General features: G+C 39.4%; 1 protein-coding gene across 5 annotated transcripts in view; it reads right to left on the bottom strand.

Annotated features, from left to right (window-relative positions):
• LOC124168311 (synaptosomal-associated protein 25) overlaps positions 1–16132 on the bottom strand; it is a 460832-nt gene that overhangs the window by 174455 nt on the left and 270245 nt on the right. For all 5 annotated transcript variants that reach the window (XM_046546473.1, XM_046546472.1, XM_046546470.1 and 2 more), the window contains one exon: positions 13990–14089. In XM_046546473.1, the coding sequence (XP_046402429.1) occupies positions 13990–14082 (93 nt within the window). In that variant the 5' untranslated portion in view covers positions 14083–14089. The remainder of the gene's footprint in view (positions 1–13989; positions 14090–16132) is intronic.

Below are 16132 nucleotides of genomic sequence, written 5' to 3'. Positions count from 1 at the left end.
AAGTCAAGAAAATATTAATCGATAAAAGCAGTCCTTTCAGCTCACGGAATAATCATAACCACAAATCAGCCAGACACAACAGGGCGACCTCAACCATCAGCGACGCTTAAAGTGTACTCTCTTGATGCATTTCTTCACCCTCAAGTGAGTCAAGGAAGAAAAGGCTGCCCGCATTGACAGCGGAGATGAAAAAAATACTAAAAACGCCCAGTTCACGAACCACCTATTACCCGCGTGGCATTAAATTTCGTTCCAGCTCACCCAAACGAAAGGGAATGCATTTACCGGAACATGGTCACGTGATAATGGCCCTCAGCCAAGAACAATGCACCGGGGCCTTGGCCTGCTTTGGACGAGGATGAGGAAGGGTGAAAATTTGCGCCCATTCAAGGAATAAACACGAGTGTCCTGATCCGGTAGACACCCACTCACAACATCGCAGACCATTTTAATGAATAGAGATAACTAATTTTCGACTGCTAGAGGCACATAATTTACATGGGCAGCACCGACTTTTCGCTTCGCTTCCTTGCATTTTTTCCAACATCTCCTGAATCTGGCGCTTACGACAAACAAGATACCGTGTTGAATCGCGACAAGAAAATTAAATACAAGTAAAATGTAGCATTTTTAAATAGAAAACGCAAAAGATTCTCAGTTCTGGAGCAGAGAATTTCAAATGAGAACCCTACTAAGGGGTATGAGTGCAATTTTTATAAGTTTTGTTATAACATGGTGATAACATATACACGGATTCACTCGTATCCCTTAGCCAAAATAATACTGCGTATCCCACCGACCATTATCCGCACTTATCTCCAAAGTTAAAATTGCACTTGCACCCTTTGGCTTCTAGGATCATTAAATGAGACATGGAGTATTACAGTTCTTTAGAAACATAAAGATGACATGATAATGCTCTAAAAATATAAAATTCGTAACTACTCCTACTTTTCGTGCGTAGGTTTCCGCGGCGTTGTTCACGATGACTGCTGATTTTCGGATCCTCCATCCGCGTCTGTCGTTTATGGTTGACAACAGTTTCGGAAGCCATCCTGCTTCCGTCTTCAGGTCGAAGGTGAGAAGTTTTCATTTTTTGCCGTCTTATATAGCACTGGCCGATCTCCCCCTGTGCGCTGATTGGTCAGAACTCTCTTCCAAACGTTGCTGATTGGGTAGCCGTTGTCCCTGTTAATATTTTGTGTTAACTTCTCACCTTCGACCGGAAGACGGAAGCAGGATGGCTTCCGAAACTGTTGTCAACCATAAACGACAGACGCGGCTGGAGAACCCGAAAATCAGCAGTCATGCCCCTACTTTCGTTTCGAATAGAAAACTTATTCCTAGTTTTACTTTCCACTTGATGATAAATTGACACCAAGTTATTTCTGTGAAGAGTATAAAAGGCACTGTTTTTTTCCGAAAAACGGGAGAAGCTATTTGTGAATTATTTATGAACCAAACTAATTTTGTGCGTTAAACCATATGTGTGATGAACGTTAAACTAGTGTCTTTTCATGAATCGCCTTCACAGAAAACCAGTTCTAATAGGATTTAGCAGTGTATTAGACGTTTAACAATCAGGAATTTTCAATTACTTGTACACGGTGAGGTAAATCAACCCAGGTGGGAATGGAACCCGACTACCTGACTTTTGAAAAAACTTTAATATAAAAAGAAAATAAGACTCCTACCCGATTCATGGAATCTATGGGAATACACTTCAAGAAAAATTGATACCAATTTCCCATCCATAGAGGCCCCATATAATTTTATTCGTCGAGTAAGAATATGTTTACAAAAAGAAGCTTTTGAAATGGCCAATAGAATGGTTCTAAGAACGTACTCTAGTTATACAGAAAGTAACCTGACCCCGTTGTCCGTGTTGACGGAGAAACATTATCAACAAAATCTAGCCACAAGCAGCTGGCACCATGTAAGAAAATGTTATCAAGCAGATGCACCCACACTTGGAAACTAGATGTTGACATACATCTGAATATACGAAGCCGGCAAACAAGGACAATCTCTATCGAGCAAAAAAAATGTCATGCGATACAGCAGAGTTATGGCTAAGAGGCCTTGAACAAGCCAATTGCACGGGAAAGTTCTCTCTTTGAAGGAGAAGCCAAACATCATCGATTTATCTCTAAACGGTTGGTAACCTTTTGAGAGCATGAAATATCCAACGAATCAAATACCACAGTGATTTCTAACCCGACCAAAAGGAAGCAATAGAAGACATGCCCGCATAAGCCGGAACCCTTACTAACCCTTATTGTAAATCCAGGGTTCCTTTAGAAATTCTCTTTTTCTTGATCTCAATGTCTTCATGGATAAGTCAGAGTTTGAAATTTCCCACTTCGAGCAATGACTCTGTATTTATCAAAGCTGATTGCATGCCTTGCGGCTTCCTGTTTCACTACAGCTGAGTGTTCTGTCCTTCACTACCCTTATCCATGCTTCGCCACTGATTAATGCTGATAGATATTTTAATTTGCTGTGTGTGACATTTATGAAAAATAAAGAGACTCATACTTTTCCCCTATTCGTTCCATCACCTACTTCTCAAGCTTATCACAGTGAAATCGATGGCCTTAACATTTTTGCGTTGATGACGTCGCAAACTCAAGTCTGCATACTCCCACTCCTCTGTTACTTCATGGGGTCTAAACCAACTCATTTATGATGGAGAGGCACATGAAAAAGTTTTAAATGGCGATGAGTTTCACGATCCAAATAGAAATTGGGAGGCAGAAAGTGCAGTGTATTTAAGTATAACCAAATAAATTTCAAATAAATAACAACAAATCATTTATGAGCAATTCATATACTCATTTTCGATGTACACTCCTAATACTTAATCTACTTATTTTCTAATTCTATATCTTTCTTCTTTCCTACCACTCTTCCGTGTTATTCTTGTTTGTATCCCCATCTTTTGTCCTTTCGATCTGAAGCCAAAGAATAATGAGTGCGACCAAAAAAATTAGACATCATCTCAAATTAGCCAGGATTGAGACTCAACGGATTCACCCCCGACTTAACTCGAAGTTCGAAAATTCGTATCAACCAAGATTTAGAGGACCAACATCTACTGGTGGAGTGCTTTATTTAGACACTCAGCCGGTTTTAGTCTATGTCTGAGGACATTATTTTTAGGGGGAATTTTGGCACGTAAAAACTTGATATGAAACTACTTACTATGCAATAAGTATGATGTATCGTACTACAGCCTATTTATTTATTTGTTAATTCGGACTCGAAAGAGTGAATCACTGGGATCAAGGGGCTAAATGTTAATATTAAAAAAAAATAAATGAAAAATTGAATGCTAACTGGGCCTCTAACATGAGGATAGGAAAAAAACAAGGAAAAAAGCCACTGAAACATAACCTCCAATTTGCTATTGCTATGGCCACAAAATGGAATTAAGGTACCTATCTTCACAAAGTTCAATGAGGCATTTACAAATTAATAGCATTCGAAAAAATATCCAATTATCAGCGAATTCTCCCTCCTAAGGGCAACATGTGAAGTATTTAAGCTATAATATTTTTATAATTTTCAAAAATAAATGTTAACTTAAGCAGTAAGTACGCCTTGTGGTACAATCACGAACAGCAAAAAAATCGAGTTTAAAATATGCTTGCTTACACTCTTCACATCCACCTCCGACACCGAAAAAATAGTCGATAGCCTAACATGTTGAGAACACGATTTGCTGCTCACACATATACACACTCCCGGAGTCAATATTCCCTCACACACGAGGCGAGTCGAGAAAAAACAACTAGGACTCCGAGGCTCTCCGCGGTACGCCATCATATGGCTTCCCTTCGAACGATCCCTGCAATCCTCCCGATGCCGTCAACACACAAGGCATGCCTCTCACATAGCTCGAGACGTCCCTTGTGAGTGGAGGCCCTGCATGAATACTGAAGCGACGACACCGAGCCCGTGAGAGCGACCCTTTCCTGCCCTCGAACCTTGTCTCCGTGACCCTGGGTCGGTGTCTGAATACCCTCGCTTGAGCCTCCGCTTCCGCCGCGATTAAATCCACCGCCTTAGAGAGGCGACTGCGACGCTGCTACGGTCATATGAGGACGGCGTTCGGGAATGGATATACCTCCGACCACATCCATGAGTAGACCGCTAAGGCGTGTCTACTGCGTACATGATAATTAGATATGGACACGAACCACGGAGGATGCATCGAATCAAGAGGGATGATTTATAAAAGTCTGGTTCACAAAAATTTGACTTAATGGCAAAATAAGCACTATTAAAATCACATCATATTCGAACTTGTGCTTATAATATAAAAATTAATTCATATTCACACTTGAGCTTATAAATAAAAAAAACAGTCCCCCAAATTACTCAAAAAAACTCACTTTTAGCGTAACCATGGAATTGAGCACTTAAAAATGAGAGTATGTGTGTATATGAGCAACAGAGTATTCAGAGAATAGAGTATATGAATATAAACAAACACCATAGAGTAGGTTCTCAGGGTATTATGTTGATGTACACGAGAGTAAGTCTGTTCCCAACATATTACAATGGCTTCACATGACTTAAGGAATTCTTAAGTCGAAAAATGCACAAACTTCTCTTGAAATGGTCCACCAGCAAGGAATGTGGTTTTGTCTAGAGAGACATAAAAACTATCGGGGGAACGTAAAAACATATATTTTAATGCATGATTCATGGAGTTATGCGTAAAAATATATTAATTGTAAATCAATATCTGCCTAAACAGGTAATTACTTCATGCGCTTAGATAACCTCAGGGATCAACCCACATAAATATATGAACTAATATTAATTTACTTTGAAGTTTTCGATTAAGACACGCATCTCCAAAGAAATAAATGCTTTCAGATTATCTGGCTATCGTAATCTCTTGTTCAACACACTGTCGCCGTAAAATCTGCTAATTATATAAACTCTGTCAATCAATAACTAAGGTACCTGGGTCGACACGTAAATATGGAAACAGCCTTTCTTCGTGTCTTAATCACCTTCCCCACCCCGTCACCTAGCCGCAGGCACAGTGCCCTTTAATCGACCAATCACCGTCCTCACAGTCAATCCACACCTTCCGGCTCCTCTCGTCAAGTCCCACTTAGGATTCCCCATGAGCTCATCCATTTGCCAGCATGTGTGATTAAACGGAGCGAGTTGAGTCAGCGATGGCGTCAGCGGAAACTTGAACGTCACCAGTTTCGATCTCTATCCTGGCACTCACACATCATAACAGACTCTCCACAGAATTTCCAATTTCTCCAATGCTCTAACAAATTAATTTCAATTCGTAATTTCTTAAGACGTGAAGATTACCTCATCGGTATGAATAATGCGCCTCTAGTGTTTGCCTTTCCCTGTGGCGGCGGGGTTACGGCCCAGCTTGCCTACCTGAAAGTCGCGGGTTCGAATAGCGGCTGGGTAGATGGGGACGGAGGGGGATAACCCTCGCCTGCCAAACCGAAGGTCGCGGGTTCGATTCCCGTCTGGGTAGGTTTCCATAACCCAGGGCATGGTTGTGTGTAATAGTCGTTATATATGTTATTTCCCCCGATGTGAAAGGACTTAAATGAGAGCTGTTTTCGGGGTGATGAAGATGAATAGAAAACCACGCTTGACATGTATATGTGTGAATTTATAACTCTTTAAGGGTCCATACGATTACATAATCTTATAATTCACTTTCGAAGATATTAAGGGCGGTTATTAAAAATCTGAGAGCAGGATAGTGCATTACAACGGAAAAATATAACTCTATATCCTGGGCTTGAAAAATAAAATTGAAGGGGACTTTGAGAGCTTAATGAATTAAAAATAGATTTCGGGTGGAAAATGTTTGGCATGAGCAGTGATTTTTCCATAAATAACAAGTGATTTAGCACATTTATTCTAATATCATCATAATATCTGGAAATTCTTACATAACATTAGCAATTAGCTCTCGACTTGAGTGATTGCAACTGCTCAAAGGCAGCGCTAGCCGATTCTTTGTCATTATAACCGATTGGAATTCTTATTAGATCTGTTAGAATCGTGCATTATCACTACGAAGGGGAAACCTCATCATGTGAAAGGGAAAAAGATGAAATCTAAAAGCTCTAATATTTCGTAAATTTCGTCATGATTCTCGAATAGATATTTAATCATTCATTGCTACGCCTTAATTACTGATTTTCACCAATATGATATTAGGATACATTTTATAATAGATTTATTTTCAATGAAAAAAGTGCCCAAGACGAAATTCCTATGCATAAAGGCCTTCAATAGGAGAAATAGGTAATACAAAAAAATACCCTTTGAAGATAGTTAATTCGATCAAATCATAAGAAAAAATATAGAAACAAGAATGTAATTAGAACAACTCTCACATAAACTAACCATTAATACGAAACTAAACAAATGTACTCCATCCAACAGCAGTTCTCATTGATCCCTGAACTGTACAATATGAACTTTTTTTTAAATGTTTTCAACAATAGCAAAGTAAGTATTTTAAAAATTTGTATTTCATGCGTTCAACTCCGACAATCAGTCGGCATGGAATTCAACTTTTTCAATTAATTATAAATAAATGAATATTCTAATGGAAGCATCCCAGCTTCTTTCATTCCGCGTTCTATCCTGCATTGGGGTAAACATTGCCACGACCGTGACCTCCCATCCGTGATATTGATCCTCTAAGCACGTCCGTATGCTGCAATTAGGTCGCAGTGGGTGAATAAAATGCGTTCCGGGGAAACAATTTAATCTGCGGGAAAAATAAAATGCCTTTCACGCTGAATATACTCGCGAATGCATTCCCGTATGCTCCATTCGACCATGCATGTAATCCTTTCTATCCACCGTATAAACAGGAAATACCACGGGGCTAGCCACAACATGGAAGATGCAGGCTTGAGAGGGACTTGTAATCCCCACCCTTTACGTTGCATGTAGAGGCTCACTAAATGAAGGATCAAAAGGGAGTTATTTCTCCACGTGGAGCACTTAATGAACGATCCACGCGCGTCCAAATATAAGTAATTAAATGCGTATTGCAAGACCACCTCCGCTAACTCCTTTCCGACCCTCTTTACATCATAAAAAGCAGTTTTGTTCCAATTGAACATTCTGGATTGAATACCACAACATTTAACAGCATCTCCAACACGTTAATTCATTTATTTGAAGTGTTAAATGGCTGATTTATACATTTTTTAACTTAAATAAGCCAGCTCTTAATTTGCAAGTCTACATAATCACATTTGAAGCAATTTTAACAAGTGGCCTGAGATTAAAAAAGCAAAACCACTCCACAAATTTGCAATGATCACATATTTTTATTTTTTTTTTACAGATACCATACCCGCAACAATCTGGAAACTATCACTGAGAAACGTTTTTGCGTGTATGTGATATCCTTTTACGACAAAATAGCAATACAAAATTCAAAATGAAGGCAATAAAACCATTTTCACGGCAAAAAAATCCCAGTAGTGGCAAAAAGTACTTTTACTGATATATTTCAACTGAAGCACCGGGAAAGAAAGGTGACTACGATTACCATATCATTAAATAACCCTTTCTTTGATAATTCACTAATGGCAACGCATATATATGTTTGAAACTAACAATGAGAGCAAAAGGACTCTAAATAAGCGATAAAAAAAATCTTTCCAGGTTTGCATAAATGGTTAGCATTTCTTAACGACAGTTCTTCCGAGAGGATACTGATTGCAATCGGCCACGCGAACATTGCCCACTCGAAAATCTAAAAATGAAAGAAGCTTGGCTGCGTTGCGACGCGAGGCACCTAGGTGTATTTTCAGGGTCATTTGCTTATCTGAAATCGCGTTCAATTCATTTCTCCCGCACGACTTTTCCAGATAGCGTTCTGCCTCCGTGAAAGAAGGAAAATAATAGCCATTAAGATTGAGATTGCGAGAGGATGTACCGTATGATGATGCACGGAATAACAAAGTTACTCTGAACATTCGCTGAACATGATTCACTCCTGATATAGAAAGCATTTGGCCCCGAAGATCGATTAATGAGCGACGCATATTAATCAAGATTAGAATTACTTCAAGATTATGGATGGGCAGACATTTAAGATATCATAACATCATGAAAATTCATTTCTGCACACATAGTTATTTTTTAATAGTATTTCAGTATTTTATAAAGTCCAATCATGTGTATCATGGCTATGATTGCGAATCACTTCCATGCGGTCAAAAACTTAAATGGATAATAAAAGTAATAAAAAGGATGCATAACGGTGAATTACCAGTTCTCCCCTAATCAAAGTACACGATGGGCAGTAAGCAGATGCCAATGCATATACGGATTTGTCGTATAACTTGATCGAATATATAAGTCAAAAATATTCAAGATACAATATTAAACATTACGCATCCATTCGCTCACTGTCAATCTCGCAGTCACTGCTAAAACGAATTTTAATAAAAATGAAGCGTTAAACACAGGTAATAGTAAACGAAAATAGGAAAACACTCATAATAGCGAAACTAATACGTTCCCAAGAAATTTTCCAAAAGAAGTAAACCAATACGTTCCACATATAAATAGTATCAGTTCATAGTGTTCTATATCTTCCGAGTCCCAATCCCCATGCCTTATGACAATTCCACAGTTCTTCTAACTTAATCCTCACAGTCATTTCTTCCTCTACCTAATGTAATTACCTACCTTCCACGTCCGACAGAAGCGATAATTAAGAGAGATATTTAGCCGAACGGATAGATATGGGAATTCGTTTTTCCCCCGAACCATAAAGGACTTTAATAAATGCTAATCTTTATTTCCCACTTCCTTTTTGTGTGTAAACGGCTGGTGTGCTAACACCCCCTGCTACACGCCTTTTAGGCGGCTTGCGGGGTAGTATGTAGATGTAGATGAATGTATCTAGCCTTGAATTGCCTCTCCTTCGTCTTTCATCTGGGTTCCAATGCAGCATGTGTTTTTATTCTTATTATACATCTAATTTCTGGTTCCATAATAACCTACTCGAATTTGCTACAGTTTTTTTAGTTGAACACGGTTCATTCCATTCTAGGGATAGATTTAAGTTTTCCTAAATTAAATCTATCCCTTATGGCTGCCTACTTAGCTTTGTTCACAGCAAATTCTTCACATTGAAGTGAAAATATTTGAAGCTAATTACCTCCAATGACTCCTTTCACAAATTTGCTCCAGGGAAAATTAAGAGAAAAGTACATGCACTTAATCAAAAAACCCAAATTTTCAGGGGCTTCAGACCGTGTGATGCTTGCTAATGACGCCGACGAATCGACACACCACTGGTCCATCCTCTTTTGGGCATGCTGTGATCGCACTCAGAAATCTGATACAGTAATAAGAACACGCCCAAAAATGATATTGAAGTCCTCTGTGGAAACTATACCGTCATTCAAAAACATTTAGATACTGTGTGTCTGTTCCCACGATCAGCCACTCAAAATTACTACAGTATTTTTTCTTTATCATATCTATCCCCAATAGGCTAGTTTCCTTCATCAAAGAAAACGAAAGGCATTGATTACGATTCGTTACCCACCATTAGTATATTCATAATATACAAATTATTTGGTTTTAGGAATCCCAGTTTAGACGAATGGCAATGGTCAATTTTATCCTCATCTGAAAAAGGCCAGATTGGCGCCCATGCGATGCCACTCCACGTGACGCCACAGGGACCTAGTTTCTATACGAGTAGATAGGAGTTTTACATTGAGATTACCAATGCATGCATGAGCCACAGACTTCAGGGAAACATCTCTTAATAATCACCTACTAAAACTGCCTGAGGTCGGAAAGTTTTCTTCGTTTGATAAGGTATTAATAATCCTTATTTAAGCAAAGCGCTACCAGCTAGCTGGGTACTCTGCTACCTGCTAGTATCCTGCGTCGTATCAGCGCTCAAAGCCTCGCCCCAAGGTCACCTCACTTGGCGGAAGCGGGAACCAGAACGACGTCACACGGGGTTTTCCCAGCATTCATACTTAGCCGTTGCGTTTTCGCGCGCTTGAAATTTTTCACTTTTCATTTAATCGCGAAAAATAGATATCGTCATTTAAAAATATAAAAGCGTGAAATACGTACTCCAGGAGTAATAATCTTTCGATTTAGGCAATAAAAAATAATAGGACACCACCCTATTCCTCCTTCGTTTAGTTCTCTGCAGTCTTTGCACTCAATTCACCGTGAAAATCGTAATCATTTACGGTCTTCAAACTTCGTGTACGTAGGTGTACCGCAGGAAGCAGGGTTACACTGTATAAGAATAATTAAGAAAGTCATAAAAACTATGACACGCCATTAAGAATGGTGGAGGGAAGTCATGGACCACACTTGACACACAAGGAAATTAGGTCAGCTGACTGAAAACGTTTCCCCTGAAAACATATATTTAAAAAAACAGAGATTAGCCTCCTTCACATCACAGAATCTGCCTCGCCCGTTAACTCCAGTTCGCTAATGAGCGGCAGCCGTCGAGAGCGTTTGCACGAAGGGCAAATGAGACTCGCGCCTTAGCACAGTGGCATCCCTCCACCCACAACGGTAGCGTAGACATCTATGACGTCACGCGCCCGCATCCAACCCAGCGGGTGGCTTGTGCAATTCCGCACGACCGATGAAATTTTCCTGGGACCTTCGAGCAATTTAAAGGTCGCACAAACAACCTTCACTACCGAGAGGAGCAAGTCCGCAAACAGCGCGTGCTTCACGCGACCTGAAATTTTGAACACAAACAGAGGAGAAGCTAAAACCAACGATACCAAGGCAGGTGGAGAGACCCTTTGAATGCTGATAGTATACCAATCCTTGTGGCCATAGAAGGGAACAGACCTTATTCTTCTCAAACCTAAGGTAAGTGGGCATAGGCGGATTTAGGGGGGGTGGACACGGGGACACGTGTCCCCCCCCAGAGTCTTAAAAATAAACGAGATTTTTAAATACAAATATTAATAAATTGCATATTTTATAAATGATAACTTCAGGCATGACTTTGTGAAACCTTTAATATAAAAGCTATAAATACTTACTTATTTATAAATTTTATATTAAAATTAAGAGTATATTTCGTATAGAAATTGTTGCATGTAGTTTTTAATCCCAAATATGAGAAGAACGTTTGCCTGCCCGGCCCTGGTGCCCCCCAGAAAAAAGTCCTGGATCCGCCCTTGTTAGTGGGTATCTAAATATCTTCTTCTTTCCGCAGCCAACATCTTCAAATAATTATTCCTTCATCAATCTATCGTCTCAGCTATGCATTCTTTTCTTGATGGACCTCTACCACTCTCTCCAGTAAGGTTCGTCACCGACTAGGAGTAGCGTAGAGGGGTGCCAATCATCACGTTTCTTCTCTAACTAATTTAATTCAGCATTGCTACCCAAATCCTCTCAGTACTTCCACGTTGGTAATCCTTTTTGCTCAAGATATTTTTATCGCCTTCTTCTGCACCATACTTCAAAGGACTGCCTTTAATTCTACAAGGGGAAATAAACAAGGAGGTTGTAAATATACTGGAGGGAGCACCACTGGTTCCGAGTGTTGAGCGCAGTGTGGCAGGAATGGGGTGCTTGGGTAGGATAGCCACGCCTATTTTGACCAAAATATTGATAATCCCATAGGAGTCAATGCTAACTATTTGCTGAAATATTCGGTCATGATCGTTGTTACGTTAAAATAAACTATCGCAAACGCACACAGTAAACCTTTTTTTCTATCATTATGGGAAGGCTTCGTGAAAATATGCCTCGAATACCTTTTCCCAAGGAATAATTATTGTCAATCACCACGGTTCCACTGTGCAATTAGCTTAGCCGAAAATAACATTTTACAAGTATAAAATATCCATTCCTCTGCTCTTCGACTGGTAATAAATAAGGTTGCAACCAATGGAAATCTTATGATAGCGGACCGGTCGCAATAATACTACGAAAGTATGTTCACGACGATATATTATCACCACGATATGACTATATGGACAGTTTAATATACAAAGTAGTATGACGAACGATCGGAAAACTCCGACGACAATCAAGATGTAATTGTTGCGTTTTCACTTTATAAATCAGAGGCGATATAAGGAATAGAATACTTGATTATATACGTACACTGTTTGAGACTAAGTCCGAAAATTGTCAAACCAAGATGGCGGAATTCTGAGCACGATTAAAACTCGAATACAGTGCCTCCAAATATTTACAACCTCCTTGGGAATAAATCAAAGTATAAATTCAAGTATTAATATCCTCATTAAAAAAGGAAATGTACTAAAAAAGGCTATTTTTTGGACTATGAGCGCGTTTAGTCATAATGAACTAGAAGACCGAATTACAGGGAGAGATAAAAGGGAGAAGCGAAATGGAACTGAAGTAAATCAAAAATTTGAAATGAAATCCAACTTCTTTAAACGTACAGACAGTGGGCCCCGTTCATTTTCTTTTTCGAGGGAAATTCCATTACTATTCTGCCGAAAATTAGCAAATCCACAAAAAAAATCATGGCAGTCACGCATGCTGAGTACTTGAAGGATAAATTCTCCAAATTGAACAAAGTTCGGAGATGGAGAAAACGTTTTCATTCCCTAATCACAATCAAAACGGCAAAAAGACGAAAGGGAATTGTGCGCGGGGAACTAACGACAGTTCCGCACCAAAATGCCAAGATCTCATTCCGAAAGCTCTCTTCCTTGCCTATCCTTTTACCATTACCGTCCATAGAAATATCATTAACCTACATATGAAGAACTACCCAGCCCACTCCACTCGCGAAGGACTCGAACCAACGGAGAGCAGTGGCTTGACTTTTTTTTTGCCGTACCGTGTGAGAGCGCACATACAGTTACACGGCTCTGACGTAACCCAGGCCCCTGCCCTAGCCACTTACACCTGACGACACCGCGGCAGCGTGAAACGACTTCGCAAGAACCAAGAATAGGCAGGGCAAGGAGGAATAAGTAAAAGAAGTTATCGGTAAGAAGAAATTAAATGAAGAAAGTAGAGTTATGAAACGAGCTGAAAATATATTCATTTTTGATGTTACTTAAAAGCAATATTGGGTTAAAATCTGTTCATATCCAACGTACTACGCTGCAATCTATATACTTAATACATTTATGGAATAATAAAGATATCACGGTCCTTTAATTGGAAAACAAATTGTTTCTAGATAAATCTCAGAGAGCGCGGGCCAATATTCCAAAAGTAGCATCGACTATCTAAATAAAATGCCCATATTGAAAAATCCAAATAGAAATAGGAATGCCTAGGCTCTTATGGTTAACTCGAAAACATGAGAAGAATAATCATTACGAAAGCACATTAACTTCAAACACCACATTTATTCTAACTTCTCATGTAATTATTATTATCTCATTAAGTAATGTTCTCATTTTTTGTAACATCTGCAACCTCGAGTAAACAAATCTGATGTCTGAGGTTACGGTTCAATACCTTAGTCTCTCCCAATTAATCCAACGTTATTTATGAAAACCTCAAAACAGTAGGAAGCAAAAAATATCTTTCCTATAATCCAGAGTGCAAGAGCTATTTATTGTTGCAATAGAAATAAACCCTAACGTCCAGAGCTAAAGAAATGCATTACCTTGGTAAAGTAAAATTTTAAACCTATTGCCTAACCCCCGCAAATTTTTGAAATCGTTAGTAGGGAAATTTGTAACATAATCTGCAAACATTGCACTGCTTAAAACTCAATAATATAAGCAATAAATATTTTTGTACAATAACGACCAAAGGTAGGCCGGGATAAAGTATATCGAAGAATAAATTCGCCTTCAATGAGATCGATTTTCAATCTCATTGCGAGAGAATATTTTAAATCGCATCCGCATAGATCGCATCTGCCTTCCCAAATTTGACGCGTGATGAGCAAGGAAGATGCTGAAAGAAAATATACATGCAAAAGAAATGAAATCCATGACGTACCTCATCTGTAACTTGTCCAGATTTGAGCTGCAATTCCTGCAGCTCCGTCTTGGGAGGGCCATTTTCGGCAACCGCTGGCGCTGGGGCAGGCATCTTGTCTCTAAAAGGGAAGAGAAAAAAACACACACTACGTTATGAAACAGAATCATAGGAGTCAAATAAAATTCAATTATAATTACACATATGACATAACGAAAAGTACTTGCATATTTCCACAATTAATTTATTCATTCCAACCAACCTAGGTTTAGTCACATAATGCTATTTTCAAGGTAATAGGATTATGTGCCGAAACCGGGGTCGGTTGGATTTTAAATAGGTGTGGAAATAGACAAATCCGTTTTATTATATTAAATATCAAAGATTTTTATACAGCAACCGTTCAGGCTTCACTTGGTTGAACCATATGTATATAGTGCGAAATAACTCACGTAGCAATGTTCCACAAAACTTAATAATTACAACTACTTTTGGGTATCAACTACTGGAGAGTTCTTGATAATGACTATCTAAGAGAAGAAACCCAGGGGCGGAATAATAAAGTTTTGTAGAACATTAAAACGTGCGTTATTTCGTACTATCAAAGATTTCTACCGAATTACGCCGAAAACTGTATCTTTTATAATTACACATTCGATGGTATGGTACAAGAAGGAGGCGACTGACGGCTTAGGTCATGAGGTTAGGGCACGGATGGAAGAGAGAAGAGAAACTCGGGTTCGGCATAAGCATGCTCTTACAGTGAGAATTCGTCTCAAAGTCCCATTAGACGGACGGAGTCTGATGATGCACCTGAAGTACCCTCCCCTCCAAACACTCGGACAATCTCTGAATAATATCTGTCACCACAAAGACAAGACCAGAGATAATTTAGCTCTAGGATAGGCTGACTCGGACTAGGTAAAACAGGCTCTGCATGTGTAGTTAATAACTAATTTTAATTGTAAATATTAGCTTTTAGCATGTATTTCTTGGATTGTCATAACTAATGCATAAATCACTTACTACGCAAAATTTTCGTTTTGTATTGCTAAGTAGTACTTTAATTTGCATGGTAGCATGTTCGTGTCTCTCGCACTCTCCTAGTTTCTAGCCTGACAGGGTGTCGTTGTCTTGTGTGCTTGGCCTGTGTCCGACAAGCGACCTCGTGTCAGATTATGGTTAGGATGAGTGCTGCATGCCTGATGCGACATCACCCCTTGTCAAACTCCCTGGAGGTGACTTGCACGGTACCTCGAAGATGTAGATTTGAACCAGGACCCAAAGGGCGAAAATCCAATACGTTATCCACCGTACCAACCCGATATGTATTACACATATTAGAAATCTCTTTCAAAATAAAATTACGAAAGGTTAGGTTTAGGTTAGACCCTACCAGGACTAAGCAACAGACATGTGATTCCCACAAATTTCTCGGTGCGCGAGTTTCTTACCAAGGGCCATCTGGGACTACCGAGGATTTTAATTAGAGGTGTCTAATGGCTTCACCCGAGATCGGAGCTCCGCACCTTCCCATCATAAGCCAAACACTTGATTTTCCGAAGTGCCATGACGTTCCATAATGACAGCCAATAAGTTCTTCGCGGGTTATGCTCATTTTATTGTCACAATTGTTTAAATATTTTGAAACAGACACGAAATAACTACACTGGCATTATCACACTTGGGAAAAAAAATGACTGGCCACAAAAATGAGTTCCGGTTCAAATCCATGATCGATAAACTGCGGAAAAGTTCTTGAAATAGCCTTGCTTGCCAGAATAACATCAGGTTTGGGAAAGGCAAAGAACAACTTTCCAAGCTACATTATACACGGTTTCTCAAAATAGGCTCACAACGCATAGGGAAGGGAAAATAAGGGACAAGAAAAAATAGCGTTCCACCGATCAAAACCTCCGCTATTATACAAAGAAGAAAAGTTTGTTCGGATCCACATGTATACAATGAGAAATTGCTTACTCCGATTGAGAGGACCCGGCAAATCCACAGAAATCATTAAATTACGAAATATCGTGACCGTTATCGTCGGCACGCAATCAGGTGGACGCGTAGCGACGGAGGTCATTGGAAAAACACACCCTTCGATTTATTTCGAAAGAACAAGACCCTCAAATTAACTGTTTGTCGCATATCACCACCTCGC

This window comes from Ischnura elegans, chromosome 11 (genome assembly GCF_921293095.1).
Source record: "Ischnura elegans chromosome 11, ioIscEleg1.1, whole genome shotgun sequence".
Lineage (NCBI taxonomy): Eukaryota > Metazoa > Arthropoda > Insecta > Odonata > Coenagrionidae > Ischnura > Ischnura elegans.
Note: the sequence above shows the minus strand (reverse complement) of the source record. Positions and strands in the feature narration are given on the sequence as shown.